This window comes from Candida parapsilosis, contig 006372, assembly GCF_000182765.1.
Source record: "Candida parapsilosis strain CDC317 annotated contig 006372".
Taxonomy (NCBI): Eukaryota; Fungi; Ascomycota; class Pichiomycetes; order Serinales; family Debaryomycetaceae; genus Lodderomyces; species Lodderomyces parapsilosis.
Window position 1 is genome coordinate 1,634,447 of NW_023503283.1, and position 27,418 is coordinate 1,661,864.

At 38.7% G+C, this 27,418-nt stretch overlaps 13 protein-coding genes across 13 annotated transcripts; 9 read left to right on the forward strand and 4 right to left on the reverse strand. All coding sequences in view use genetic code 12, as the record gives it.

The window, feature by feature from the left end:
• Nucleotides 1-55: 55 nt before the first annotated feature.
• CPAR2_407310 (uncharacterized protein) lies at nucleotides 56-1,633 on the forward strand (the record flags this gene model as incomplete). The annotated part of the gene is made up of 1 exon (XM_036811677.1): nucleotides 56-1,633. One exon carries the CDS (start codon nucleotides 56-58, stop codon nucleotides 1,631-1,633), a length of 1,578 nt encoding a protein of 525 aa, XP_036668090.1.
• Nucleotides 1,634-2,857: 1,224 nt separating this feature from the next.
• Nucleotides 2,858-4,792, forward strand: CPAR2_407320 (uncharacterized protein; the record flags this gene model as incomplete). The annotated part of the gene is made up of 1 exon (XM_036811678.1): nucleotides 2,858-4,792. The coding sequence occupies one exon, from the start codon at nucleotides 2,858-2,860 to the stop codon at nucleotides 4,790-4,792; it is 1,935 nt and encodes a 644-aa protein (XP_036668091.1).
• Nucleotides 4,793-5,097: 305 nt separating this feature from the next.
• Nucleotides 5,098-5,340, reverse strand: CPAR2_407330 (uncharacterized protein; the record flags this gene model as incomplete). Its single annotated transcript, XM_036811680.1, has 1 exon — nucleotides 5,098-5,340. The coding sequence occupies one exon, from the start codon at nucleotides 5,338-5,340 to the stop codon at nucleotides 5,098-5,100; it is 243 nt and encodes an 80-aa protein (XP_036668092.1).
• Nucleotides 5,341-5,571: 231 nt separating this feature from the next.
• MTW1 (MIND complex subunit) lies at nucleotides 5,572-6,579 on the forward strand (the record flags this gene model as incomplete). Its single annotated transcript, XM_036811681.1, has 1 exon — nucleotides 5,572-6,579. One exon carries the CDS (start codon nucleotides 5,572-5,574, stop codon nucleotides 6,577-6,579), a length of 1,008 nt encoding a protein of 335 aa, XP_036668093.1.
• Nucleotides 6,580-6,784: 205 nt separating this feature from the next.
• On the forward strand, nucleotides 6,785-7,963 carry PHO23 (Pho23p; the record flags this gene model as incomplete). Its single annotated transcript, XM_036811682.1, has 1 exon — nucleotides 6,785-7,963. The coding sequence occupies one exon, from the start codon at nucleotides 6,785-6,787 to the stop codon at nucleotides 7,961-7,963; it is 1,179 nt and encodes a 392-aa protein (XP_036668094.1).
• A 1,387-nt stretch (nucleotides 7,964-9,350) lies between these two features.
• On the forward strand, nucleotides 9,351-10,187 carry RAS1 (Ras family GTPase; the record flags this gene model as incomplete). Its single annotated transcript, XM_036811683.1, has 1 exon — nucleotides 9,351-10,187. The coding sequence occupies one exon, from the start codon at nucleotides 9,351-9,353 to the stop codon at nucleotides 10,185-10,187; it is 837 nt and encodes a 278-aa protein (XP_036668095.1).
• Nucleotides 10,188-10,583: 396 nt separating this feature from the next.
• Nucleotides 10,584-11,213, reverse strand: CPAR2_407370 (dolichyl-diphosphooligosaccharide-protein glycotransferase; the record flags this gene model as incomplete). Its single annotated transcript, XM_036811684.1, has 1 exon — nucleotides 10,584-11,213. One exon carries the CDS (start codon nucleotides 11,211-11,213, stop codon nucleotides 10,584-10,586), a length of 630 nt encoding a protein of 209 aa, XP_036668096.1.
• Nucleotides 11,214-11,486: 273 nt separating this feature from the next.
• On the forward strand, nucleotides 11,487-12,341 carry OCA1 (putative tyrosine protein phosphatase; the record flags this gene model as incomplete). Its single annotated transcript, XM_036811685.1, has 1 exon — nucleotides 11,487-12,341. The coding sequence occupies one exon, from the start codon at nucleotides 11,487-11,489 to the stop codon at nucleotides 12,339-12,341; it is 855 nt and encodes a 284-aa protein (XP_036668097.1).
• A 1,128-nt stretch (nucleotides 12,342-13,469) lies between these two features.
• Nucleotides 13,470-14,294, forward strand: CPAR2_407390 (uncharacterized protein; the record flags this gene model as incomplete). The annotated part of the gene is made up of 1 exon (XM_036811686.1): nucleotides 13,470-14,294. One exon carries the CDS (start codon nucleotides 13,470-13,472, stop codon nucleotides 14,292-14,294), a length of 825 nt encoding a protein of 274 aa, XP_036668098.1.
• A 542-nt stretch (nucleotides 14,295-14,836) lies between these two features.
• RAP1 (DNA-binding transcription factor) lies at nucleotides 14,837-18,052 on the forward strand (the record flags this gene model as incomplete). Its single annotated transcript, XM_036811687.1, has 1 exon — nucleotides 14,837-18,052. One exon carries the CDS (start codon nucleotides 14,837-14,839, stop codon nucleotides 18,050-18,052), a length of 3,216 nt encoding a protein of 1,071 aa, XP_036668099.1.
• Nucleotides 18,053-19,131: 1,079 nt separating this feature from the next.
• MP65 (putative family 17 glucosidase) lies at nucleotides 19,132-20,250 on the reverse strand (the record flags this gene model as incomplete). Its single annotated transcript, XM_036811688.1, has 1 exon — nucleotides 19,132-20,250. The coding sequence occupies one exon, from the start codon at nucleotides 20,248-20,250 to the stop codon at nucleotides 19,132-19,134; it is 1,119 nt and encodes a 372-aa protein (XP_036668100.1).
• Nucleotides 20,251-22,683: 2,433 nt separating this feature from the next.
• CWC22 (U2-type spliceosomal complex subunit) lies at nucleotides 22,684-24,582 on the reverse strand (the record flags this gene model as incomplete). Its single annotated transcript, XM_036811689.1, has 1 exon — nucleotides 22,684-24,582. The coding sequence occupies one exon, from the start codon at nucleotides 24,580-24,582 to the stop codon at nucleotides 22,684-22,686; it is 1,899 nt and encodes a 632-aa protein (XP_036668101.1).
• A 177-nt stretch (nucleotides 24,583-24,759) lies between these two features.
• On the forward strand, nucleotides 24,760-27,357 carry CPAR2_407430 (uncharacterized protein; the record flags this gene model as incomplete). Its single annotated transcript, XM_036811691.1, has 1 exon — nucleotides 24,760-27,357. The coding sequence occupies one exon, from the start codon at nucleotides 24,760-24,762 to the stop codon at nucleotides 27,355-27,357; it is 2,598 nt and encodes an 865-aa protein (XP_036668102.1).
• Nucleotides 27,358-27,418: the final 61 nt, after the last annotated feature.

Consider the following 27,418-nt stretch of genomic DNA (forward strand, 5'->3'; position numbering starts at 1 on the left):
TTAGCTTTCCTTTTCATTTTGAACATTTTTGAAAAGTCATCATCAATCATTAGCAATGTCCTCAGCACCAACAAATCAAAGGCCTGAGCCTGAACAAATTTCAGATTACTCCTCAGACCAAGATGTCCATTCAGAAAATGATATATTCAATGAGAAACCCGAGTTGACTAAAGCTGTCATCAAGAATTATTTTGCAACGAGATTTACTACGTTATTCGATTTCCCCATCTATCATTCAGAATACAGGTGGTATGAGCTTTTGAATCCTATCCCTGGTTTGAGAGAAATGACATTGAGAGATTGGAACTACTACGGATTGGGATGGTTTGGTTGGGTTTTGGACGCCATGGACTTCTTTTGTGTTTCTGTTGCCTTGCCAGAGATCGCAAAGACATTGAATTCAACGGTTAAGGAAATCTCTTGGGGTGTGACTTTGGTGTTGATGCTTAGAGCTATTGGTGCTATTGCATTCGGTATAGCTTCTGACAAGTTCGGTAGGAAGAAGTGTTATATTGCCATTTGTATTATGTTCACAGTTGTTGAAATTGGAACCGGGTTTGTCCAAACTTATGAGCAATTCCTTGGAGTACGTGCAATCTTTGGTATCTTAATGGGTAGTATGTTGCCGGTTTGTATGGTGACTGCAATGGAGAGTCAGCCATTACGTGCAAGAAGTATTTTATCAGGATTGTTTTCACCAGGTTACAGTGCAGGTTACATTTTTGCTTTGGTATTTTACAAAGCTTTGGCAAATACTTACAAACCAGGAGAAGGTTGGAGAGTCTTGTTTTGGTTCAGTGGTGCTTTGAGTATCCTTTTGATTATTTGGAGGTTGTTGGTTCCTGAATCATATGAGTTTTTGGAAATGCAAGAAAAGAAGAATAAAATCAAAGCTGAAAACAAGAAAACTGGTTTCCACAAATATTTCAACACTACAATTGTACATACTTTGAAATCGGAGTGGTTGTTGTTTTCATACCTTTGCCTTGCATATGCCGGTTGGAATTTCATGGCTCATGGAACACACGACTTGTATGTTACTATGTTGTCAGTTCAATTTGGAGTCAACATCACCGACAGAACTATGATTGTTGCTTTATCTAATTTTAGTGGTCTTGTTGGTGGTGCATTTGCTGGACCTATTTCTGAAATTTTCGGAAGACGTTTCTGTGCAATCGTTGGTGCAATCGGTTGTGGTGCGTTATCTTATCCGTCGTTCTTCAATGCTGACAAGAATTGGCCAGCATACCTTGTGTTGATCGGATTCATGAACATTTCTTGGGGTGTATCATCAGCTTTTGCGTTAGAGTTGGTCAACAAGGCTCATAGAACATTGTTGGTTGGATTGTCGTATCAAATAGGTAACTTGATCAGTGCTGGTAGTGCTACCATTCAGGCTCGTCTTGGTGAAAACTACCCAATTCCAGGTGCTGCTCCTGGTGTTTTCGATTATGCTAAAGTTATGTGTATATTCTGTGGTGCCGTGTTCGCATACATGGTTCTCATCTTGGTTGTGGGTCCAGAGAAGTTCCACAGAAATTTGCGAATTAATCCGAAAGAGGTTGCCGCAGTTCGTGAACTTGAAAATGGCGTGGAGGAGCTGGACACAACTAGCAGCGAGAAGAGAAAGTAGATGGGTATATAGTATGCCTCGGAATATACAATTTTTTATGAATACAAATGGAAGAGTTGGTATATATATGTTGCTGAAAGCTATATTGAAATCTTAGTTCTGATGCTTGGGCATTGTTCCTTGTCCCTTATCTCAGGCGACATTCGAGTTTGGGGAAAAATCTTGTCTCCATACGTGTGCGTTGGTAATCGGTTGCATGCTGGTTATCTTCTCTAAACTTGATGCTTATTATTATTTTAACACAGCCAGCATAAAAGCTACAAATGTAACGCAAAGATCGAAAAAAAAAAAGACACAATTTTTATATTGTTTGCCTCTCACTAAAAACACCCTTACTTGCACCTGCATTCACCTTGCTACAACGTCTTCTGTCAGTTGAACACCAGCTCTAACTAAAACCTGATACTCGTGAAAGCCATAGACTTTTGGTACCCATAAAAAACGAATTTTGCTAAATCGTATCATAATGGTTATTTAAAGGATCTGCACATTCTTGTATTGTGTTTGTGTCAGTAACAATAGGGCTGTTGTCTCGAGGAACTTTCGGGTTTGTCTAACTCGAGCAATGTTACATCTACGCCCTGTTGAACACTTTCTTAATGAGACAAGTAGTCATGGATTAGCCTTTAGTAATATTTCACCTGAGTGAATAGTAGTCAGTTTTACTTGATTGATCTCTACCTGATACTTGAAATTCTCGTTGGTGTCTCTTGCTTTTTGTGTCTGTCGTAAGTCGAGGCACACAATTCAGACACAGATTTCAGATTTCAGACACACACATACACACACACACACAGGAGAAAAAAGAAAAAAGAGGAAAAGGGAAATGGAAAAAAAGCAGACAATCTCGATACGGTTTTTATAATTCATCTTCCTTTCACCATATCATCATTTACTAGAAATACTTGAGTCAAACGTTACTTAGCACATCCCCGAAACTAATACCCCTCGCTGCAACTGCTAATTCCCGTTTTCGCTTAATATACCCATTTTGTAGCTCGTACTACAGGGAGTCTCTCGTCCTGCTAATATCTTGCTTTATCATACATCAATACAAGATATCACCAGAACACAGTTTAGCATTTTGCACAATTTACCTTGGTAAGGTAAGTAATTGACAGTTGGAAATATTACGCTAACTACCATTATCGCAATCACGCTCGCTATTTTGAATATTTAAACACAACTAATCACTTCACACTCGCTTGTTATCAATATCACACCATGAATTTCGACCACAGCTTTCTATCGCAGGACGATACGACAGAGGTTTCACCAATGATCAACCAACAAAGGACGTTTTTAGCCGACCTGGATCACAATATTATCAGCTCGCAGTTTGTGACACCTAACCCCAACACCAACGCCAGCGCATTTGCCAATAACGACTTCAGTTTTAATGAACAATCCAATCGTTTTACAGCATATGACTTTTTTGATCTTTTGGATTTTGATTCCAACCGAGACCCATGTTTAGAGACACCAAAAGCTACAATAAACGCTACGTTTAATAAACCTCTAGGTGGTTCGAATTTTTCAAACAATGCAACACCGGCAACAATACCCACTAATACATTTGCGCCTTTCTATCCAACAAATGAGAACCATTCTCATTCAAATGTCACAATTCAAACGCAAGCATCGCCAGTTGTTTCAAACATTATGAGCTCCCAGAATTTCAGCACTACGGACTATCCTACTGAGCCAATGTTGAATACACCGAATTCTCTGATGGGTGTGAAAAGTTCGCCCCAGCAATTTACCCCTCCATCACACGCACCACCTCAAATCACGCCACAATCTAAACTAGGGCCAATTGGTCTTGGTTTGAATTCTGATTTGATATACGCTACTCCTTGTCAACCACCACCACCACAAAGGCAACTGTTTCAAAATATACAAAGACAATCTCCATCGCAGTTGAATTTTCACGTGCAACCACCTTTGCAGCTGCAACCTCAGACGAACAATATTTCACCATATGAGCAAGCAAATGCTATGTTTCAACAACAGTTGCAACAAAATGAATATGCCCAACTACAAAATGATCTTGCTTCAACTCGAAAATTTAGATCCGAACTGAGTCTTAATTTGCAAGCTTTGATAAAAGAAGAAAAAGAGAAGCAGGATAGAGTACATGCTTTCCAGGCGGAGGTACCCAAACAACGAATAGCTAAGCATAGAAGGTCATCTGCTAAAACAACTGACATTAAGGAGGAGAGTGGTAAACTTGAGGCATCGTTGACAGGAAACGGGACAACAGATAATTCCCACTCATTGCCATGTCAAAATCTCCAATCGCTAACTACAAGCGATGATATAGATTCACCGACTACGATAGAGGTAACGAGCCCACAGTCTTCAATTGATGACTTGTTGAATAATTCCAACACCAATGCGGTTCTTGATAGCAATAATATCACTGCTGAGGAAGTGCTCAATGATGATCATTTCAAGGACTTAGTGACACCGCGTTTGGAGACGAGAGAGGCATTTGACGACACTGTTGATTTTGGGCACAATGTTGACGTCAATTTCAATGATTTCGAACACAATTTGAGCAATGTTTTGCCTACAACTGGAAGTGCAGACTTGTCGAAACCGAAACTGAAACCGGAATCGAGAAGTACTAGTGTGAATTCCACCCCTAAAAAGAAAAAACCGCCAGCATCAGGCAGCAAGGCAAACAACAAAAAAGTGTTGAAAAAATCATCGTCATTCAGCGATTCACTGTCGGTATTATCTTTTCCGAAATTTCAAAAAGCAAAGACTCAATTAAAGACGTTTCCTGCGTCGCAAGGTGGTGCTAGTATGGGGATATTTGCGGTAGAGAATACCGGATCATTGGCATCGCCACAAAAGCGTTCTGTTTCTGCTAGTCGTGTTGATATGGCCAGCTCAATGCCAATTTTCACAATGGGTAGTCATTATTCATTTATTTATGAGCTTACTGAAGAAAACAAGTCACAGGATGGCAGTGGGTCTACTGCTGCTTCTCGAGATGGTGCTAGTGTTTCCAATCAAGGTACTACAGGTAGTCGTGGTGCTAATCATCGAAGAAGCTTATCGGGTCGAAGGTTGAGTAATTTTCAAGAACCGAAATTTAATCCCAATTCGCAATCGAAAACGTTTGAGTTTCAGGTTGACTTGAAAAAGTAGAGAGAGTGATTTTTTAGTGGTTGGCTTGTTTATTTCGTACATATAAAATAAGGACTTAATGTTTGGTTTAGTAGATTAGGATTGATGTAGGTGTAAGACATGTCGTCAGGCATTCACCTTGCGTCAAGGTTTACTCCTCTACAAATTTTAGATTAGAACTATTTACCCGTTAAATGTATTTTCCGTAATACACACTCTTCGTATGATACGCTATAGCTTAGTTTATTCAAGTTTTTTTTAGGCATAGTGACATTGCCCATAAATCTATTCTCTCAATACCTCGCCACATCAGCAATACCCCAATTTTACAAGTCCTTATCTCTAGGCACATAATCAGTAGTCAAAACCGGCTTCTTTCTCAATCTATCCGTTATTGAAATGGCACCCTCGTAATTGTATGCCCACAATGTTAATCCAATGGGTACTAAACCCATAAACACAATATTAAAAGCAGCTGATTTAGGTTTGAAACGGAAGTAGTGGCCAAGTTTTTCTTTTGCGGTGTTGAATCGTTGTAATTCTCTGTCTGGATGTAATGTGCCTGCCATTGTGTTGCTGTACAATTGAGCTCACCAGTGGGTACTGTTCTATTTTTTTTTTCTTTCGCTTCTTTTGTAATCGAATTCAGTATCAATATTATTGGTGAGAAAAAAGAAATCCTCCCAAGTGCCGAAGTTGGTAGCGTGTTGTTTTGATTTTGCGAAACCACAAACCATTTACAGATTGGGCAGTACTTACTACAAATCACAAGAAGAAAGACTTTACCCCACCACCACTCAATGTCGAATGTAGAATATGATCCTCGTGCAACAGCACTTCTTATAGAGCATCTTGGCTTTGCGCCCATAAAAGTCGTTGACGAAGTGATAAATGCTGTCAATCAAATAATGGTGCAAGGAATAGAAGCACTAGAGAATTACTTGACAAATCTCCATGCCAGGGGCCAACTACCGGAAAATGTCACTCACGAAGAAATACTCACCGGAACGGCCAAGCTAGAGTCGCTAATTCAATACAAGATTGACTTTGCATTTGACAAATATGAATTGTATTGTTTATCAAATATCTTTCATATCCCGGCAAATTTAATAGATGAAGGATGGTTTCGGTTGAAAACCCACGAAGGGATTGATTTTACTCAAATTCAAAATAACCCATTGGCGAAACTGGAGTATGATGATGAAATTTTACGAATGGGTGATTTAATACGGCAGGAATTGTATAAACGACAATACTATAAATTACAAATGGTTACTTTTGACAAGATAAAGCAGTATCTTGAAATTGTTTCGAACAAGTTTGTGAAACTATATGAATTAAGGGCTGAGAAGTCAGGGGATGTGGAGAATGGAGAGCCGAATGGTGATGGTGATGGTGGCGTAACGGCAAGAAAAATCTTGACGAAATTGAATCCAATTGATGAAACGTTGGAGAGTGTAGCTCTACAGTTGAAAGAAGTGATAAGCCAGGTGGAAATAGCAAAACAAAAATTAAGTACCATTGATTTGAGAAATGTCGATTTTGGTTACAACGATCAATTTATTGAAAAACGGAAAGCTCGTATATTAAAATATTTGGACTTTAATGTTGATATACCACCACGCAAGAATTCTGGTCTATTTACGGGTGAAAATAAAGTAGGTGGTGATGACGATGATGAGTTGGATGTTGACATGTTTGAGAATATCCCTACTCAGGATATTGTGTATCAGGAACTCAATGCTGCTCAGCAGAGTCGGCACAGCGATGAGCAGCCACATGGAATGGGACCGACGCTGTCTTTATGAGAGCTTGGAAGTAGATAATGAATAAACATAGACTATAAAGTAATTATACCTCTATCCTAGGCCATTTGCGTTGTCGTAATGACAATGCTCTAAAATAATCAAAAATTCATATGGTAGCTCATCCGAACTCGAGATTAAGCGAGTATTTTTTTTGGCCAAATTTACAAAAACACTGAAACCATCCATGTACAACCACAGGTAAAAGATGAAGGAAACCAGAGATTATAGACGGAAAGAAAAACAAGGACTTCGGGGAATCAGCGAGATCAGGAACCGGCCGCGCACCATTAGTCACTTGCATGAATTACTTCCAGGACTAAACGATATCAGTGATGCATTCGAAGCATTGCCATTAGATATCGTCAAATACTTTACATTATTGAAAGAGATTGACGCCAAATGTATCAATACAGTGCCACAAATAAACAACAGAATCAAGACTTATATCGACAACTTGCATGTTTCAACTAATGAACAGGATAAAGTGAGGGCCCTCCAAGAGAAACAAAAGCGGGAAAACTCGCAATTGGATGTGATTAAAGACAAGATTAATGAGATTATACCCTGTCTTGAGGAAAAAATGCATGTTACTTCAGTAGCCACTGACTTGTTAAATAAGCATATGCGTCGAATAAATCAAGATTATAAGTTGATTATTCAAAATAATGAGATCCCTGAGAATATACGTATTGGACCATTGGTTCATCCAGCAATGATTCTTGATTCATCGCATCCATCGAGGGATGTTAATGCTAATGGAGAAGGTGTCATCGGTGGAGGTTCAGGAGGCGGAGGTGGCGCGTATGGCAATAGCGCAACTACCGCACAGTCACAACGTAGTGAAAGTAGGAGAGAAGCGTTGGCTGCTAGGAAATCCAATAAAGATGATGATAGGGATGTGGGTAGTGGATCTAACGCGAATAAAAAGAAACGAAGTAAAGAGCAGACTCCATTAGAAGGTGGGAAAGGTAACAATGGTGGAAACGGCAATAGTGGTTACAATGACAACGCTAAAAAGAGAAAGAATGAAGATCGAAGCTCTTCTTCATCCTTAAAGAAGAAAAAGAAAGGACTGGAAGATATTGAGGATGTTGAAGATGGTGATGAAGTAGATGGCAATACTACTGGTAAAAAATCAAACTCCACTAATCTCGACAGACTCAAAGCATCTGCAGCTAGTGGTGGTGGAAGCTCTTCCAGTGGATCACATGAACCTACTTATTGTTATTGTAATCAAGTTTCATTTGGTGAAATGGTGGGTTGTGATGGTGATGACTGTAAACGAGAATGGTTTCATTTACCGTGTATTGGATTTAAGAATCCACCAAAGGGAAAATGGTATTGTGATGATTGTTTGAAAAAGATGAAGGTGAAGAAAGTGTAATAGAGAAGGAGCCGGGGGGGAATTAATGGTCAGAGAGGAAAAAAATTCGTGATTTAGTACCTGTTGGTTTGTAGCTGAACCTATGTCTCGTATTAGTAGTCGTTGTGGTGGAGCTATCGCTCTCTTTGAGTAATGTGAATCGCCATTTAGAATACTTTTTGGTTTCAAATTATCGTGTAGCTTCATAAGAAGCGGCTATAATTAATTCTCTTTCTGCCGCATGAAAACAAATGATTAAGCTTTTTCTCAAAACTGAAAAAGCTTGTCACTTGGATTTTCTGGCTATGAGGCTGAGTAAAATGTGGTCAATTTAATCAGTGGTACTGAGTTGAGTGAAGCCAAGTACAAAGTTATCATCATTTGATTATAGAGAGAGAGGTGTATATTGCACAAGGCGGAATTTCAAATTGTATTTTTTTTTTGGGGCTGTCGCGTGCGTAAAATGAATTACTGTACAAAGAATATGAGATCACAAAAATGATACAATTAAACTAAAGTGGGGAGTAAGTGAGTGAGTGAGTGAGTGAGTAAGTGAGATTGATGGTGGATAAATGCGTGAGTGGGGAGTGAACACATGTCATCATCAATCACGCACAATCTCTTCTTATCTGCCCTAACGGGGTGGGGTGGAGGGGGGAAACAACTTGATGACGTTGAGGTTACAAAAATTCATTTTGATGTGACTACTCAATGCTAAAGTGGTGACGTTTTTGACGACACTTTTTGTGTGACTATAGAATTCCCCAGGCAAACGAGGGCCAATTGAAAGAGACAAGCTATACCAAAGCACCTCCCAAATATGATTGGAGCTTTGCGGAGTTAGCGTAGTACCTCGGCTACAATTGAATCTCTCTATAATTCTTAGATTACTTTATTATATAAAGTCAATTAGTATATGCGTATGTTGTGTTGTTCTTGTGGTTGTATAATTTTTAAAACAATGCATATCAAGTATCGAATGTAACCCACTCAATTAACCCACATCCAGCACTAAACCAGTATGTTACATGTTTTGATATATGTAGTGGGTTGTTTAGAGGTTTGCTGAATTTACTAATGGGTTTCTCCCCTCCCCCCTTCTGTGTCAATTTTTTTTTTCTAGACGAATGAATAGAATTGGTTAGAATACAAATTAATAGCTATGTTGTGTTGTTGTGTTATTGTGGACAAAATTTCACTTTCTTCTTCTTCTTATTCTTCTTTATACTTGTTGTCGTTGTTGTTTGTTCTTCGTGTTTGTCAAGTCTTTATTTTAGTTTTTGATTTAATTTTTTTGCTTCTTGTCTTCTTTTTTTTTTTTTTTTTTTTTTTTTTCACTTGAAATTTGTCAACAAATAAAGCAATCCTTTTCTTTTCTTAATTCACACAGTAGCACAGCCTAAGTCACATGTTAAGAGAGTATAAATTGGTAGTAGTAGGTGGAGGTGGTGTTGGTAAATCAGCCTTGACCATTCAATTGATCCAATCGCATTTTGTTGATGAATATGACCCAACTATTGAAGATAGTTACCGCAAACAATGTACTATTGATGGTGAGCAAGTATTGTTGGATATTTTGGACACTGCTGGACAAGAGGAATATTCGGCCATGAGGGAACAATACATGAGAACTGGTGAAGGTTTCCTTTTGGTGTATTCTATAAATTCAAGAAACTCGTTGGAGGAATTGCAAACTTTTTATGAGCAAATCTTGAGGGTTAAAGATAGTGATCAAGTACCTGTGTTGGTTGTGGGTAATAAATGTGATTTAGAAATGGAAAGACAAGTTAGTTATGAAGAGGGTCAAGCTTTGGCTAATAGTTTTAATTGTCCATTTTTAGAAACGTCAGCTAAGTTGAGAATTAACGTTGAAGAAGCATTTTTTGATTTGGTCAAATATGTTAGAGCTAGTGAAGAAGCTGAAAGACAACAACGTTTGAAAGACGAGGGTGTGACGCCACAGCAACAAGAGCAACAAATCAAACAACAAGCACAACAACAACAACAACTGCAACTGCAACAACAACAGCTGCAGCAACTGGTACTGCAGCAACAGCAATCTAATGGTGTAGTGGGTGGTGGAGCTACTGGTGCGGGAACCACTACTAGTGGTGGTGTTTCCCCTGGTGGTGGCACAGCACAAAAGTCAAATGGTGTCGCAGGTCAAAGCAACTCTCGGAAGCAACAATCACAACAAACTTCTGGTGGTGAAAAGTCTAAATCAGGATGTTGTGTGATAGTTTAAGGAGGAGATAGAGAAAGAGAGAAAGAGAGACAGCTGGGGATTTAACGTGATTGGACGGTGGATGGTGAACCCGGACGAGAGTCTTGAAAGCAAGTATTGACTTGCGGATCTTTTACAAGTCAAGAGAGAGAAGAAAGATTGAAGGCGGAAAAAAGTTTGAGTCTGTGACTCAACAAAGTGTGTGTGGAAGTGTTTGTCTTTTTGTAGTTTGACTTTGTATAAAAAGCTTAGTTGGTCTTTAATAATAAGTAATTCTAATTGAAAGCGAATGCGGAGCATAAGTAGACCACTCTTGTGACTCTACTGGTTGTCTCAATGGAAGAGGCACTACAATGAGCGTTTTTTAAATCTATCAAGTATATTCGATATTCCTCCAAACCACTTTATTGTCTTGCTCTAATTTATAAAGTGAATGACAATGAAATGTAAAATCAAACTTGCAAAGATGAAATCAGCAAACGATCTTTCTGGAGAAATACCAGTGAATACCTTAGTGGACTTGTCATTGTCATCCTCGGTATCAACACTATCATCAATTTCAACAAGTTCATCAATTTCATCACCATCAGCATCTTTTCCACCTTTGGTTGTCTTGTTGCTCTTTGTCTTTACCGCAACAGTTTCTTTTCCCTTAGTAGCACCATGATCATTAATTTGTAACCTTAAACTAACAAGCAACACAAATTGTCCAACACATATAGCGAATCCACCAAGGAACGCATTAAAGGGGAAATTACCAATCAATAACACATAACTAAATTGCAAGATACCCAAACTTACTAAAAACACAAGAAACAAGTCGATTAATTTCAATTTGGGAGTCAAAGTTGCAAAATAATCATTGGTGGTTGTATTTATCGCCAATTTAAGTTCATGGAATGTTGTAGTGACTGATTTTGATTGGGGAAGAAGCGAATCGGAAGAGCTAGTGGTATTAGTGGTGGTGGAAGAGGAGGATGTCGAATTGGCCGTGTTGGCTTTAGCTGCCTGCGCTTTCTTGATTGCTATTATATCTTTCTTTGCCATTGCTGATTGTAAGTTGATATGACGATGTTGATGATGATGATGATGATGGGGGTGGAGGCGTAGGTGCTTTTGGCTTGGCTATGTCGGTGAATATCCAAATGAAAAAAAGTTAACAACGAATTAAAGGCCCAAAAAAGCGAAGAGAAAAACAATTGACGTATTGTTGTGTGCGCCATACAAAACGTGTCTCACCAAACGACAAAGTGAGTTTCTGATCAGAGACGAATTTTCACTTAGGCACCCATTAAGTCTTACAACACTAGATCTACCCAGATGGCAGTTCATCAGTCGGTCCCTTTACAAGGCAAGCTAAGCCAGCAGTTGAAATCTGGTGCTGAAGAGAGTTCAATTTATGATGAATCTCAACAAGAGGAGGAGGAGAAACTACAATCATTGACTCCAACGCAGGGGGAACAACAGCCTCTACAACCACCACAAGACAAAGATGGAGTAGCCACCCCACTTTCACAATCACAGCTTATCCAGAATGAGCAACAACAAAGACAAGACCATGCATCCACCACTAATAGCAATCTACGCAAAATAACTCATCCACCAGTACTACGAATAATCCCCCCACTCAATTTCTGCCCCGTTGAAAAACAATTGTATCGATCAGGTCAACCATCAATCATAAACCAACTGTTTTTGAATCAATTGAATTTGAAAACCATCTTGTGGCTAGCATCAGAAGAACCCAATGATGATTTTCTCGATTATTGCACCTCACAATCAATAAATATTGAATACGTTGGCATGTTGAATGAATATATTGAATTTGATAATCATAATCATCAACATCAACTGAACATACTCCTACAACCAAACATTAATCCCTGGGATTCGTTAACTGAACCAATAATTACTAAAGCCTTGGAGTTGATTGTTGATAAACTGAATTATCCCATGTTGGTATGTTGTGGAATGGGGAGACATCGTACTGGCACCGTTGTTGGATGCTTGAGGAGATTACAGGGCTGGAATTTGGCGAGTGTGAGTGAAGAGTATAGGAGGTTTACTGGTGCCAGAGGCGGGAGGATACTTGTTGAATTGTTGATTGAAGGGTTTGATGTACTGCTGGTTGATATCGATCCAGAAAAGGCTCCAGATTGGTTAAAGATTAGGTAGTGACTGGAAAGAAGGAGAAGAGGACCTTATTAGAGAGGTATCAGCCCAGACTGCGGCAGGGCTCCTCGTCAGCTAAGAAATGGTCTGAGTGTGTCTCAGTGTGTCTGGGTGTCTGGGTGATGTTCCGATTAGGAAATAAATGTCGCACATTTGTTCAAAAAAAGATATTTGATCAAGGGTTTGAATATATATATATATATATACACGTATAGGAACAAAGGAGAATGCATTTTCTTGAAGCAGTTGTCTACTTCGAGACTCGATGGTTGTACCTTAAACGCGTGTAGTGAGAGTGAGAGTTGTATAGAAATTCGTAACAAACTGAAGTGAAAAGGGTCTATTGATAGATCATAAATAATGTGTAGGTTGGCACGTGGTTATTGATATTACGCAATTGTAACAATTAGAGTAATAATTTGCCACCCAATATATGAAAGTACAATTTCAGTATGTATGTGTTGTTCTTGTTTGTTGTTATCTTATCAATACACGCACCCAATTCTTTCCCCTCTTTCTCTTTGTCTACAGCAGTTGGTGCATTTATTTTATTTTATTTTCTGCTTATTTTCTTGCCTACTTCTCCCCTTTCTTTTTTTCCCTTCTTCTACTTCTTTTACATTCTGTCCACTTCTTTTCCCTGTTTACCTTTGCTGTTACTCAAATATATTCACTTTGGTTACAGATTATCAACTAATTCACCCAATCAGCTTATTCAAGTACCCCCAGTCGGAGAAGAGACAGCAATCAAATATATCTAACTTGCAGGTGAGAAAAGTATACAAACCCCGATCACGGTTTTTTTTTTTTTTCTCGCCCTTATCTCACACTGTCACACTCAAAAGCTTACAAACTCACACACCCTTTCTTTTTCTTTTTTATCCCTTGCGGAGAGAGAAAAGCCACACAATTCAAACTAGAGCTACAGCTACAGCTACAGCTACAAACAACAAACTACAACTTTACATCGCCACTGTCTATCAGATTCCATCCATATCTAATAGAACTGATTGTTTATTAGACTATACATCTTTTTTTTTTTTACGTTTCTGTTGACTACTAAGCTAAAGCTAAAACGTCTGTTACTACTTCCAAGTGCCATCGCCACCACCACCACTAATCAAAGCAATCATGACAGGAACTTGTGTCAACACTATAAAGTTATTGGGCTTGGGCTCACTTGGTTTATTGACTTCATCACTTATTCAACAATCCGTACAAAATATTCCTAACCTAATCACTCAATTGAACGCCATCTACAGCTTGAATGTGATTACATTGAACTCCAAAATCACAGAAGTCAAATCATACCTTTTCAGTTCACGGGTTGTTAACGGGCTTTTAACTGGATTGAGCACCTTGTTTTTCACTTTGGCTTACAAGTATAGTCCTATTGATGAGAAGCATCCTTATTTGGTTTATGCCGCTATTGGTGCCCCTTTAACATTATTTGGTTTGTATTACAAGGCTTGGGGTTATGAAGACAAGATTTTGAGCAAACAAGATGTTTCAGTTTTCAAGAAAGGCTCATCTTCCAAAACTTCCTCCCATGCTCCGTCCTCGGTTGTTTCAGTCGACGATGATGAGGATGAACCACAAGTTATTTCCAAAGTCAGTAGTGTTGATGAATTGGGTAGATCCTATGTTCACCTTTCCGATGAATCGGGTCTTTCTACTCCAACTTCATCTCAACCAGCCTCACCACAAATTCGACACCAAGAAGGAGATCGTGACGTTGAAGATGAGCAACAACAGCAACAACAACAGCAACCACGTGAAGGCACGTCAGCACAAGAAGCTGAAGTTGAAATTGAAATAGAAAATACTTTAACCAAGAAGGAAATCGTTCAAGATTTAAAGCATATAAAATCAGGTTACACTATCGGGTCTTATGTTTCTGGTCTAAGTTTGACAATTGCTGTTGTTGGTTTATTTGGAGATTTCTACTTATTGTAGGTGAGTTTATTACAAATATTGGGTTGCAAGGGTAAGAAGTTGTTTAGTTTTATAATCTATACTATATCCAGTTAAAAATGCAATGTAGGGATGGAGAATTAGAAGGGTGCCCACCAGGGGTACTTTATTTAGATCAATCGTATAACCCAATTAGCTATAGGGACGTCATGAGACGTCTCTCGGTACTTCTTTGATGCTCAATAGATAGCATTATGCTTCATCTGCCACTTGTCGTAAGAGCTTATCGTGTCGAACCAAACTGAAGCATGTCCCTTGAAATTGAGTGTATCACGTGCGCTTTTTGTAAAGTATAAACAAAAGCCAATCTCATTTTTTTTTTTTTTTTTTTTTTTTTGTTGAACCTTTACATCAACAACAAACGAACTCTCCTTTTCCAAGCTTTCCCCATCTGCCTCCAAGCATCAGCATCAAAACACAGGTTACGGAATTAATTTTTTTTTTTTGCAACCACAATCAATCACAAAACATCAGCAACTCCCACACTACATTTAGCCAATTGGTGAAGGAGAGCGTTGCTGAATATGAATTTCAACTTTAATTACGACCAAGCATTTGGTGATCACGATGGTGCTGCTGCTGAAACCACTGCACAAGCTGCCATTCTAACAGCTACTCAACAACAACAATTGGATATCCAACGACGTGCTCAGGAACTAGCTGTTCAATCACGACAACAACATCAACAACACCGTCAACAACACCGTCAACAACAACATCAACAACAACATCAAAATGCAAGTAATCGTCAATTTGGTGCTGCCAATGCCAATAATCATTTCCAATTCCAACAACTGGTGCAGGCTTCACCACCGCCACCACCACCTCAATTCCATCACCAATATGCTAAACCACATGCTCACATTTTTGTTACTTCAGACAATAAACCTATGCCATTCTTCATTCCATTTGATGAACCCAACAGGAACAAATACAAGCGAATGATTATGCAAAATGGTGGGTACTTAGCTGAGGGTGAAGTTGATGGTATAGTTTGCGTTACTAGCAAGAGTCATTTAGGTGGGTTTGTGAGAATTGACTATATTGACGATTGTGTTAGTGTGGGGCAATTGTTGCCATTTGAAGGATACACCATTCCAGCTACGTCATCGCTGATTGATGATGAAGACGATGTTGGAGCGAGAGAGGATATCATTGACATATTGGGTTTGACTCAACATGGGCAACAACAGCAGCAAGCAGGAAAAAGGAACGAGTTTATTAACTCCACTATTGGTACTGCCTCGACAACAACTAGCGTTAATGCCAATGAAGGCACATATAAACAATCATTGGTTAAACTGACCATCCCATCAAACAGGTATACCGAAGAAAAGGATGAATACATCCTTGAACAAGTTCGTAGAAACCCTCGATTCCGCAATTCGCACGTGCTTTTCCATGATTTGGCCACTCACGAGATGTTGAAACCACATACGGGCAACTCCATCCGATCACGGTATCGTCGTCATTTGGCACCGCGTTTACACTACGTGTACAAGACCAATGATCGTGATAAACTAATTAAGGATAAACAAGGTCGTTTGATTAAAGTTCTAATTGAAGATTTACTGTCGCTGGAAACCATCAAGACGAAATTCACTCCACTTGACGATTATGAAATGTGTTGCTTGGCTGTTGTTTACATCAAGAATGAAGCAGCTAAAATGGGATTGGATTATGATGAAAACAACCCTCATCAAAAATCAATTTTACCTTATTCTTTTTACAATTCATTGTATCATAAATTTCCCAGGCATACGTTGCATTCATGGCGTGATCGTTGTCGGAAATTTATTGGTTGTGATGCTGATATTTTCGCTTACAAGAATTATTATGAAACGTGTTTGGCTAATGGTGATGTTCCACGGGTGTTGACTAAAGTGCCTCGACATATAGTTGCTGGGGTTCATAGGGAAGTTGCTGCTTTGAAGAGAGATCAACAAGCACAGCAAAAGAGAAATGCAGAGAATAGTGAAAGGAAGAAAAAGGATGATGAGGAGAAGGGAGTGCAGGTGCAGGTGCAGGTGCAGGTGCAAGAAGAGAAGAAGCAAGAGGAGGAGGAAGAGGAAGACGAGATTGATGAAACTATGGATGATGATGTGGCATTTGTTGAGAAAGCAGAAGCACAGGCTAATGCAGCTATTGCAGCCGCTGCTGCTCGTGAACAAGAGCAACAAAGGAAAAAGGAGCAGCATGAGAAGGCAAGCAAGAAGGTCCAAACCCCCAATGAAGAATCAGCACTTGATGAAGAGATTGGTGAATTGAAGAATTCAAATATTGATGACGCCATGCAACATGAAAGTGTAACTCAAAAGAGCGGTCATAATGATGACGATAATGTTATTGCTGATCAGGAAAGTGGAGACGATGCAGGTGATGATGATGATGCCGATATGGATATTGATATTGGTGATGTACTTCAGGATCATATCGAAGTTCCTAAATTGAGTAATTTGGGTACCCTTGATGATGATGATGAAGAAGAAGAGGAAGAAGATGAAGGAGTAGTCGATGAAGATAATGACGTTATTCTTGATAATGAAGATAATGAGGGGGAGGAGGATACGGCCAAATCAATTGAGAATGAGGAGGTACAAGATGATGAAGATTCCGATGATGATGTATTCTTTTCTGCTCCGAAGACTCAATCTTCGACACAACTAGGATCACATAAAATTGAGCCAAGATCGAGCTCACGATTGGAATCACAATTGGAATCACAATTGGAATCACAATTGGAATCACAATTGGAATCACAATTGGAATCACAATTGGAATCACAGATGGAGTCACAAATGGAGTCACAAATGGAGTCACAATTGGATTCACAAATGGAGTCACAATTGGATTCACAATTGGATTCACAAATGGAGTCACAATTGGATTCACAATTAAAATCACAGTTGGAATCACAATTGGATCCACAATTGGCATCCCAAGTACAAGCAAAAGCACCACTGTCTGATGCATCTAATGAAGATGTTACATCTAGCCAAAATGAAGAAGAAAAAGAAAAAGAAGAAGATGTTGTTGATGTTGATGATGATGATGATGATGACGATGATGACGACACGGGTTTCCGTCTCGCCTACCTTGACGAATCAACTCCATTGATTGATTGCGTCGACCCACCTCGATTCGTCAAATTGCTTAAGCGGGCGAACCCACCAGTATTTTTGTTCACTAAGCTTCTTAATAATGAACAAAAACAAGGCGGCTTCAAACCACAAGCAAGCAGCAGCAGCAGCAGTGATGTCGCCACTTTTGACTTGGATGATGATTCCATATTTGAGATGATTACAACATTGAACTCACTTGGTTTTAAAGACCCATTAATCGGCCATTTCATTTACGCATGCTCTTTTGAAACTTTGGTTATTGTCAACTATATTACCCAATTTCTTGACTCGTTATCTCGTAAAGTGTTTGCCAGTGATAAAAAGTTAACTTTTAAGGACAAAAAGACGAAGAACACGAGGAAAAAGGCCAAGGATGAAATCAAGGCTGCAATTGAAGGTTTCGATTGGGACACGGAATTAGTATATGCGTATTTGCCTCCACCTAGAAACGAGCCCGTAGGGGCTTGGAATAAGCTGTTTGATGCGATATTGGATACACTGCAGGAATCAAAGTTGCACAAGTTCAAGAGTGGACAAGAGATTGAGCAACGGAAAAAGTTTATTGCTTCTTGTTTAGAGGAAACTGAGGAGGAGGAGGAGGAGGAGGAGGATGAGTAGAGAGGTGTTTTACTTTATCTTTATATTTGGTTGTATTAATTTGTCTTTGTGTTATTTTAAGTATTGTACGTGTAAACAGGAATGTAATTGTTGAGTATGAATAGTAGTCAACTGAGAACAAAAAGATGGAGGGAAAGCATTTACCACTTCAACGTTTGGGGTCCATGGGTATTTGATGGAACACATTTTTAAAATCCAAGACAGTGAAAACTGAACACCTAATCCAAGTGAGATGATCACGACACATGCACCAGTAATGAATGAAAATTAGCATTTGATACGCCGTTTACTTTTTCATTGATGTTGCATGAAGGTCAAGTGTCATCGTTCACTCGCGCTTTACTACTGAGGACTTCTCTTTTGCGAGAGGGGGGATCTTCTATGGAATGAGCCAACAAATTCATGTTGATTAATATTTCTGTGGTTGATTTCTTTCTCTCCTGTGGGGGGAGGGCTTCTTGTTGAAGGTTAAAGAATAGAACTTAGTATTTTTGAGAATGTTTATTATTTGAGTATTCAATAACTTATTGGTTAAATAAGCGGTTCATCTTTGCCATATTTTCAAGCGATAGGTGGGGTTTCACAATTATCCGTTGTTTTAGTATAAGATGTGATTTTGTTTATTTGTTGTCTATCAATTGTCTTTGATTGTAGATGCCTTTCGTGCCCTAAGTTGTTGACTCGTGGTTTACTGCCGGTCTCATGTAAAAACATTTACATCTACTATCATCCACCTCAGTTCCAACTTTTCCAAGAGAATGCTCCTCCTTAAATCATGAACAAATGAATGTATATGATATCTAACTTGTATAAAAATACATACACACATCAATAAAACAAAATACAAAAAAAAAGTTACAACAAAAATTAAGACATCCATGTGTAGAGGAGGTCAAGAGCCAACATCATCAGCTATGCAATGCCATCAATGGTATTAAATAACCAAACGAATTGTCTTTGACTCTCTTTTTCCACTTGGAAACTCCCAACGCTGGGGGGTATAAAATTGAAAGGCAAGCACAGATATAAAAAAGCACAAAAAAGGAAAAAAGAAAAAGACAAAGTATTCAAAAGTGTCTTTAGTTTGACAAGAAACCCCAGTATTTTTCAGCATTGTATGGACCATCAGCTTTCCACAAGTCATTGAAAGCAGTAAACAAAATAGAGGCACTTCCACAAGTGTCCTTAATGGATTGAATAGCAGCCTCTTGGTTTTCCTTTGATGGAACAGCCTTGTTGTTGGAGTCACCTCTTGATGGCCAACCAGTTTCAGTAATCAAAACATTCTTACTGTTACCACAAGCAGTTGAAACTCTTTGGATTTGAGACAAGACCCATTCACCAGCTTGGTCAGCGGTGTAGTAACCATCAAAGAAACAGTGAGCATTGACGGCAATGTAGTCAGAGTAGTCACACAATTCTGGGTTGTTGATAACAGCAATAAAGGTATCAACTGAAACAACTGAACCATTGTAACCAGCAGATTTCAAAGCAGATTTAGCTTGGTTGACATATGATTTGATTTGAGATGGGTTGGCTTGACCAGAGTTGACCAATTCATTACCAACTGAAACAGTGTGGATATCATCCCATGAACCATGAGCCTTGACAGCATCGGCAATAGTTTGAACGCCATCAGAAATAGCGGAAACATCATAGATACCAGCAAAAATCTTTTGACCAGAAGCTTTGGCTTGCAAGACTTGAGCAACTTGGTCACAATCAACACCGTATAATCTGATAACATCAAATCCACTCAATTCAGCAACTTCAGAAGCAATTTGGGATGAAGTTTTACAGTTACCATTATCAGCATAAGGAGTGTAAGTAACACCCTTGGCACCACCAGAGCCAACATTTGATGAGGAGGATGAAGTGGAGTCGGAAGCTGATGATGATGACGAAGTGGAGTCATCATCGTTTGATGAGGCGTCAGCAGTAGTAGTTGGTTGAACTTGAGGAGCATCAGTGACTTGGCTAGCTTCGGAAGCATGAGTTTCAGCAGAAACTGGGCTAAAAGTGGTAGTAGCATCACCATTTCCTAAAGTAACAACAACAACATTGGTTTGAGTAACAACATGAACAGCTCTTTTTTCTTCATTGTGTTTGTGGTGTTGGTGTTGTTGTTGGTTGATGGCCAATGGGGCAGCCAAAGCTTGAGCTAATAAAGCAGTAGAAATGATAGTCTTGTACAACATTGTAAAATTAAAATGAGCGTTTAACTATAGTTGGCTATTGTATGTATTAACGAAAGTTTGTAGTAGTTGGGTAGTGAGGGTATCTAATGAACTTCTAAAGGGGATTTATGAAGATTTAAGGAACGACTGATAGAAGTTTGATGTTTTAGATATGGTTGAAAGAGAAAGAGAAAGAAAGTAAAATTGAAGGAATATTTTTTGTTTTAATAAATATTTGACGTTCATTCTTCTGGCGCTGGATTTGTTGTTGAAATTTTGGAATAGAGGGAAAAGAAAATTTTTAAACAACAACAAACAACAAACAACAAACAACAAGGAGCAGAAATAATATTGTTTCTTGGTTTTTGTGTAGTATTGATACATTGTAATGTTTTTGATGTATTGATGTACGGATGCATACCTGTTTTGTGTTTTTGTTTACAGTTTAAACCAATTCGGAAAGATTATTCACAATGTATTCTGTGTTTGTGTATCAAATGTAACCAAATACAAAACAAATTATAAACAGAGTAGGAGGCAGTTGATAAAAAGGTCTAGAACAAACTGAGTTCAAAGAGCAATCAACCACTAGGGTTCATCTATTCTGGATAAACGAATGCCGTAAAAGCTCTCTACTTCTTTTGCAAGAGTATGAAATGCCCGATGTTCGCCTATTTCTATTTTCACTAGCGATAACTCCCTCGTCTTTTTGTTTTTTTTTTTTTTTTTTGAAAATGTGGAACGATTTTTTAAGCAGCATGTATTCTGCAGCCAACTTACCCTCCATGACCAATAGGGTTCAACTTTACACGTAGTAAGAGTAGAGTTAGTCTTGACAGGGTTCAATTGCTAGATCCTTCGGGTGTAATCGATGAGATGCCGACGCGTCTCGTCATTTGGTTGATCTGATCACTTACCTTGTTTCAAAACACGATGGTGAAATTTATCTTCCACTTGGGTGACGACAACGATGGCAGGTGTGCTTGTTTCAAGATTTCACGTCGTAACGAAAGGCACATAGAGACGAGGTAGAGAGGAAGGAGTTGACAGTTTGTGTGTAAATGAGCAACGTCTTGAATGAAAGGGTCGAGGAATCCCACACTAGAGAATTTTGTTTCAATTGGTAATGCATGTGAGAACTTCGGTGCGAATTCTCTTGTTTTTTTGGTCGACGTATTCCGCCACCCCCTGAATCGTTGTCGTCCTCGTCGTTGTTCGGTGGTGCCGTGTTGCGAAAAATTTTCTGACACTGAGCTGAGGAGTCAAAGGGAAAGGGAAGAAGTAAACAAAATGAAACACGTGAAATTTGTGCATTGTGAGAGAAAAAAATCATCAAGTACTGCATATAGAGCTTTTTTTTTCTTGTGGAAAAGGTGTTTGTGTCTTTGTTTACCAATTTCATTGTGGATTTAATAACCAATTGAGCTTCAGTACACGTCTATTATTTTTATAACCTTAATTTTTTTTTCAAAGTGAAGCTCTATCAAAAAAAGAGATTTATTATATTCTCCCAAATGAGTTAAGAACGAGGGATTGAAAATAACCAGCAGCAGAGATTGCATCTTTAAAAATGATGCTATTGCAACTAATTGTAACAGGTGTGACCACAATTGGGGGAATTGCCGACTTAATCAGGAATGAAAATTCCCAACGGGTTGAGTGAATATACCTGCATCTAATCCTTACTGATCAGCATCGATTTCGGTAGCTCTTTGAGTTTTTTAATTGATGGATATAAAATCAGATGCACCGTGTCTTAAAAAAAAGTTGTGACAAAGGCGGTTTGATGCACATGGGATACCTCATAAACGGAATTTTCATTTGACCTGACACTCTTGCATGGGCTGCTGTTGTTGTCTCTGTACGCAGTTATACGGAGCAGGATGACTCACACTTCCTTCGTTCCCTCATCTCCACTCATCATATTTTCCAGCCATGAGATAGACTTTTCGGTCAATTCCTATTAAATTTTGTTGTGTTGTTTATAATCCCATCGTATAAACACTCTATTGTAATACTATGGTTTTGTGTTTAATTAAACCTTAAATATATATGCACAAAGTCAAGTTAAATGGCTCACATATAAGCGAAATAGCACACATATGTATATCGATTTACGTGAGAAGCCGAGCACATGGGATGGACCTCAGGCTCGTTCTCTAATTGGCTTACTTTATCACATCACCTAGATAAAAAAAAAGACAAGTAAGTTTTTGATGGGACCCAAATGGATCTACACAATTGTCAACTTGTACAGAGTCTAGACTTTTTGATGTGTGTGAAATGAGCCAATTCCATATCTCAATGTTGTTAACCACAAACAATCAATACCAAAATAAGCTTTCTCTTTCCCATTTTTTGTGTTTAATGAAGTGCAGCTGTTGCCAAGGTCACAATCAAACAAACTTGTCACTATATAAATCCTCACAGAGTAGTACCCAAAGCCAATTATAGCTAATGCATTTGCTTTAAAATGTCACTCAATTTGGGTTTCTGTTTCTCATCTTCTGAACTTGAGCTGCTTAAAGAGCGTCTTCTTTTTACCGATCTTCCAGTTTTCTCAATACTACTCTTTCTTCTGCCGTCTTCACCACTTGACGATCGACAAAATGATTCCCTTGATGGAGTTCTGGACCTGCTACCAGAATAACTATTAGAACGACTTCTTGAAAAACTCCGACTTCTAGAATAGCTACCTGACCGACCTGACCGACTCCTATTACTAGAATAACTGCCTGAATAACTTGATCCACGACTACTACTACTACCACTACCGGAATCACGACTCCTTCTTCTACCTCTAGTTGATCTCGCTGGTGGTAGATTATTCAACACATGTCGCATCTCTTCCGTCAATACACCCAATCCAATAGCAGTGAAGAAATTGATTGAAAACCGTAAATGTTCCGCATCATCTTCATCGACATCCACAACGGGGAACACACCTTTTAAGCCACGTTTAACAAATGCATCATCAACTAATCGCGCTTTCAATTCATTTACACCAATCTCTTCAACCATTTCTTGGAAAATGAATTTAAGTAGGATTCTCTTGGCGGGGTCGGTGTCTTGTTGTGTAATGCGTACTTCGTCCCAAACTCTATCCAATGGAATTACGTCTGATGCAAACAAATGACCAAAGAATTTACCAATGTTTCGTAATGCATTGGCTTCGAAATTGTCAATTATGGAGTAGTAGTGTTTAAACAAGTTAATGAAATGGGTTTGCCAATGATGATTCTTACCACAAAGGATTTCACCAATGACGCCGAAATACTTTGAATAGGTTTTTTCTTGTGAGCAGCACTTTATAATCATGTCGCATAGAGTTTGTGAGTTTTGTTGCTGTGATTGACTTTGTTGACGACTTAGTTTGAGAAGTTTGTGGACTGCTTCTTCTGATGACATTGATGACATGACGGTTAAATAAACTTGTTTTTGATATTGAAGGAGATCTGATTGCGCCATATCCGAAACAATTTCAACTGGCTTTGCAGTTGTCACTTCTTTTGAACTTGGAACGGTTTCCTCTTCACCTTCATCGCCATCAAGAATCTCTTGTCGTAGTGCATCATACTCCTCCTCGTGTTTGTCATAATCGTTATCAAATTGGTATACATTTAAATAGTCCTTGGAGGTTACTTTACCCTGTAGGTCTATTACATGAGTTTGCTTATCTTCATCATTGATCAAATCCAACGATTTTTCAATCATTGGTATTGATTTAAACTGCAGCTGGCCAAGTCTAAACAAGTACCGCAATGAACTCTGCGCCCTTGAGCCCAACTTTTCTTGGTCGTCTTGTAACAAATCTTTAACTCGATTCAAAATCACCGTTGTAGGTACTTTAAAACTCAAGAGCAAGAATTTACCAGCGACTTTAAAAATATCAACACACAACTCAACGTCACCATCTGTCACTGGTGATTCCAACAATAATTGAATAACCTGAAGCATGGTAATCTCACTAATGACTTGATGCATAGTCAAGTAGCTCAAAAATTGTAAGGAGGTTGTACTTAATTGATAATCGTTGGATATGTATGCCATTTTGAACTGCAAAATCACTCGACTTGATATGAGTTTCCCAATTGAACCAATTTTGGAATTGAGCACATCTATCAATGAAGCATAAGTTGGTGTTTTTTGAGGCAGGTGTAGCTGATGTTGCATAATTGACCGAACTAATAGCCCACGACTTCGTTTAATGTTCGATGTAAAGAGCTCCAACACTGATGATTGGATGTTTGAAGTGGTTAGGCGTTTGATGATCTTGTCAATAGATTGCCTTGTTTCAATCCATTTCTTGCGTTGCACCTCATCAGTGGTATGAGCTTCCTCTGCGTTGCTCATAATTAGAGATTGAGGTTGTTTACATCAAGAAAGACATCATCATTTGTGCGGCTGTTTTTTTCACAACTGAAAAATCACATCTCTCATCTCGAATTCTTTTATTACTATATTGCATTTCCCATGAAGAAGGTTAGACAAAGCGTGGTTAAACGCGTAAGTAGCCTGCTACGGTCTCATATGACAGGTACTCAATCGCCTCCGGTAAAGGTTGATATACGGAAAAAGTTGAACGATATAATGGAGAGTAACGGTGAGATAGTACCATACAATAAACAATCTATGTCAAGAAATCAAAAGCTGGGTAAGGATGATCGGAGTATTGAGAGATCACTTGCTTTGTTAAAACGGGCATATGATTCAGTTACATTTCTTGATAAAGATGGCAAACCATTTAGTGTGGATAAGCTACGACTTCGGGATTTGAAATTTAGCAATAAACAGTCAAGAGTTATATTTGATAATGTGATGAGGATAAAAGAAATGACCAAGAAGCAGATCAATCGAGGTTTGGCATTGGCATTGCTAGGAACCAATCAAAAACAGTTGGATGACCCTTATTTTGTCACAAAGAATGTTGTTGACCTACTAGCATTTGATCAAGATGCCAAACGTGCCAACTACTTGTGTCGCATAACTCCTAAGAATGCAACAGTAGCAATGAACACCATCATGGAGTGGCATTTTGACAAAAAGGACCAAAAAAATGGCATCAAATCATTCAATGAACGACGAAACTATGGTGTCCCATGTGATTCGTATACCTATCTCAAACTTTTCGATGGAGTGGCCAAGAGTAGCGAATGGGGTAAAGTCAGTGACGAAATGTGTGATCGAATGATTGAAACATTTAAGACTTCGCGAGTCAAATTTCAAGATGATGATAAAATGACAACTTCAATCTTTAATGCATGTTTGAGTATATTGGTGAAGAATTTTGCCTATAGACAAGTTAAAGCATGGCTGTTTTTTGACGAATTGATTGAAAACAAGGAGATGGATATCAAAGGAATCAATCCTGATGCTCAGACTTTTACCATTCTTTTACAAGGACTCCGCAAGTACTCGGATCACGAGAAACAGAAAGTTTTAGCTGACACAAAGGTTTCATCTCATGAACGTATAGTAAAGTTGTTGGACTTGGAAGCTGGTCACATCAAGACTGCTGATGTCATCTTTGATAAGGTAAAGAGCGTTGCCGCTCCACCATTGCCAACATCGAATCCAGAACAAGATAGGAAGAATGTTGCAAAATGGAGAAAGAATAAACTTGATATTGATTTCCCAGTAATTACTACTTATGTTGGTAGTTTCTGTAATCGTGATTCTGGCACTGGGCTTGATTTAAAAAGTGGATCGCACTACTTGTACAATGAAAGAGCATTGGAAATTCTTCGTGGTGTTTCAACAGAAGTCGAAGCTATGTTGAGCTTTTTGGAGCGAAATGAAGGTAAACCTAATGAGCCTATAACTAGCTCATCTAAAGTTAAAGAGTATACCGATTTGAGGGTCAAACTGGCTGTCAATGGGGCAAAAAATGCTCAATTGTCGTACGTTTCACAAATTGATGAATTAATCCCCGCCAATGTTGTCAAGCAGCTCAGTCTGCCAATTAACCCTCAGGTTTATATCCCACTTCGTGACAAGGTCAAATCTGAGCCTGAACCTTTGATTGACTTCAAACGCAATTGGCCAATTGTGGGAAAGGCATCCACTAGAGGCCAAAAAAAAGCCAAGCAGGATCGATATTCAATAAATGCATACATCTTGAATCAAGTATTCGACAGTCTCATAAACATGGGTAGATTTAAGTTGTTCGTTCAAGCATTTTGGTATTCGATGATTCGATGGGGTGGTGTGAGATTATACACTGCTGATTTGAAGAAACACAATGTTTTGGACAGTTTCTTGTGTAAATTGCAAATCCATAAACATCAAGATGCAAGAATTGCCTCCATCATTGATGATGTGATGTTTAGTTCACTTATTTACAAAGTTGCTGAACATGGACGACAACACGGTTCAACGAGAACCAATATTATTTTGGAAATGTTTACGGCATTGACTATACCCAAGTATCGTGTGGGTGGTATTGGAGTTAATCAAAATCATATCGATCATATTTGTTCAACATTGATCAAGGATTTGCATTATTATAATGACTCAATCAAAAAGAAACAATACAGTTCCAAACCTCATCTCACGAAAGAGCAATTGCTTGAATTTCTTGACAACATGAATGTATTCAGTCAAGTTCATGCTACGTATATGGACCAATGCAAGCTTGGTGTTGCATCAAATGCATTTTACCTGTTTATGGACAAAGTGAGCAAAACCTTGTATTCCGCCAGATGGATTGATGTTGAACGTGATGAAGAGAAGTTGCATATGTACAAGATGTTGATTCGGGCAAATATTAAATACTACAGACCCAAGTTTATGGTGAAAAAGACTGATCCAAAGACATATTGTGTCTCCGTAGAGGCAGCTATAAAAGAGGCGATTGAATTGATGAACGGTATCGATGGGTTGAGTGACCAAGACAAGAAATTACGTACTGCGTTGAAGAAATTGTTGAATTTGAAAGTGAATGAATTGGAAAAAGTACAATACGAAGCATTTCTTAATGAGATTTACCAATTGATTTATATTAGTGGAAGAAGCAAAAGGACGGAGAAACTGTCTCGCCTAGAAGCACATGACAATGATAAGCCATCAGCAACGCCAGATGCTGCAAGTAAATCAGCGCCCATTGCTCCAGATCTGGTCCAAATCTGAGGTAACCCGGCTACCTTCTGTAGCGAATTACACAAAACAGAAAAAGAAGAAAAAGAAAAAC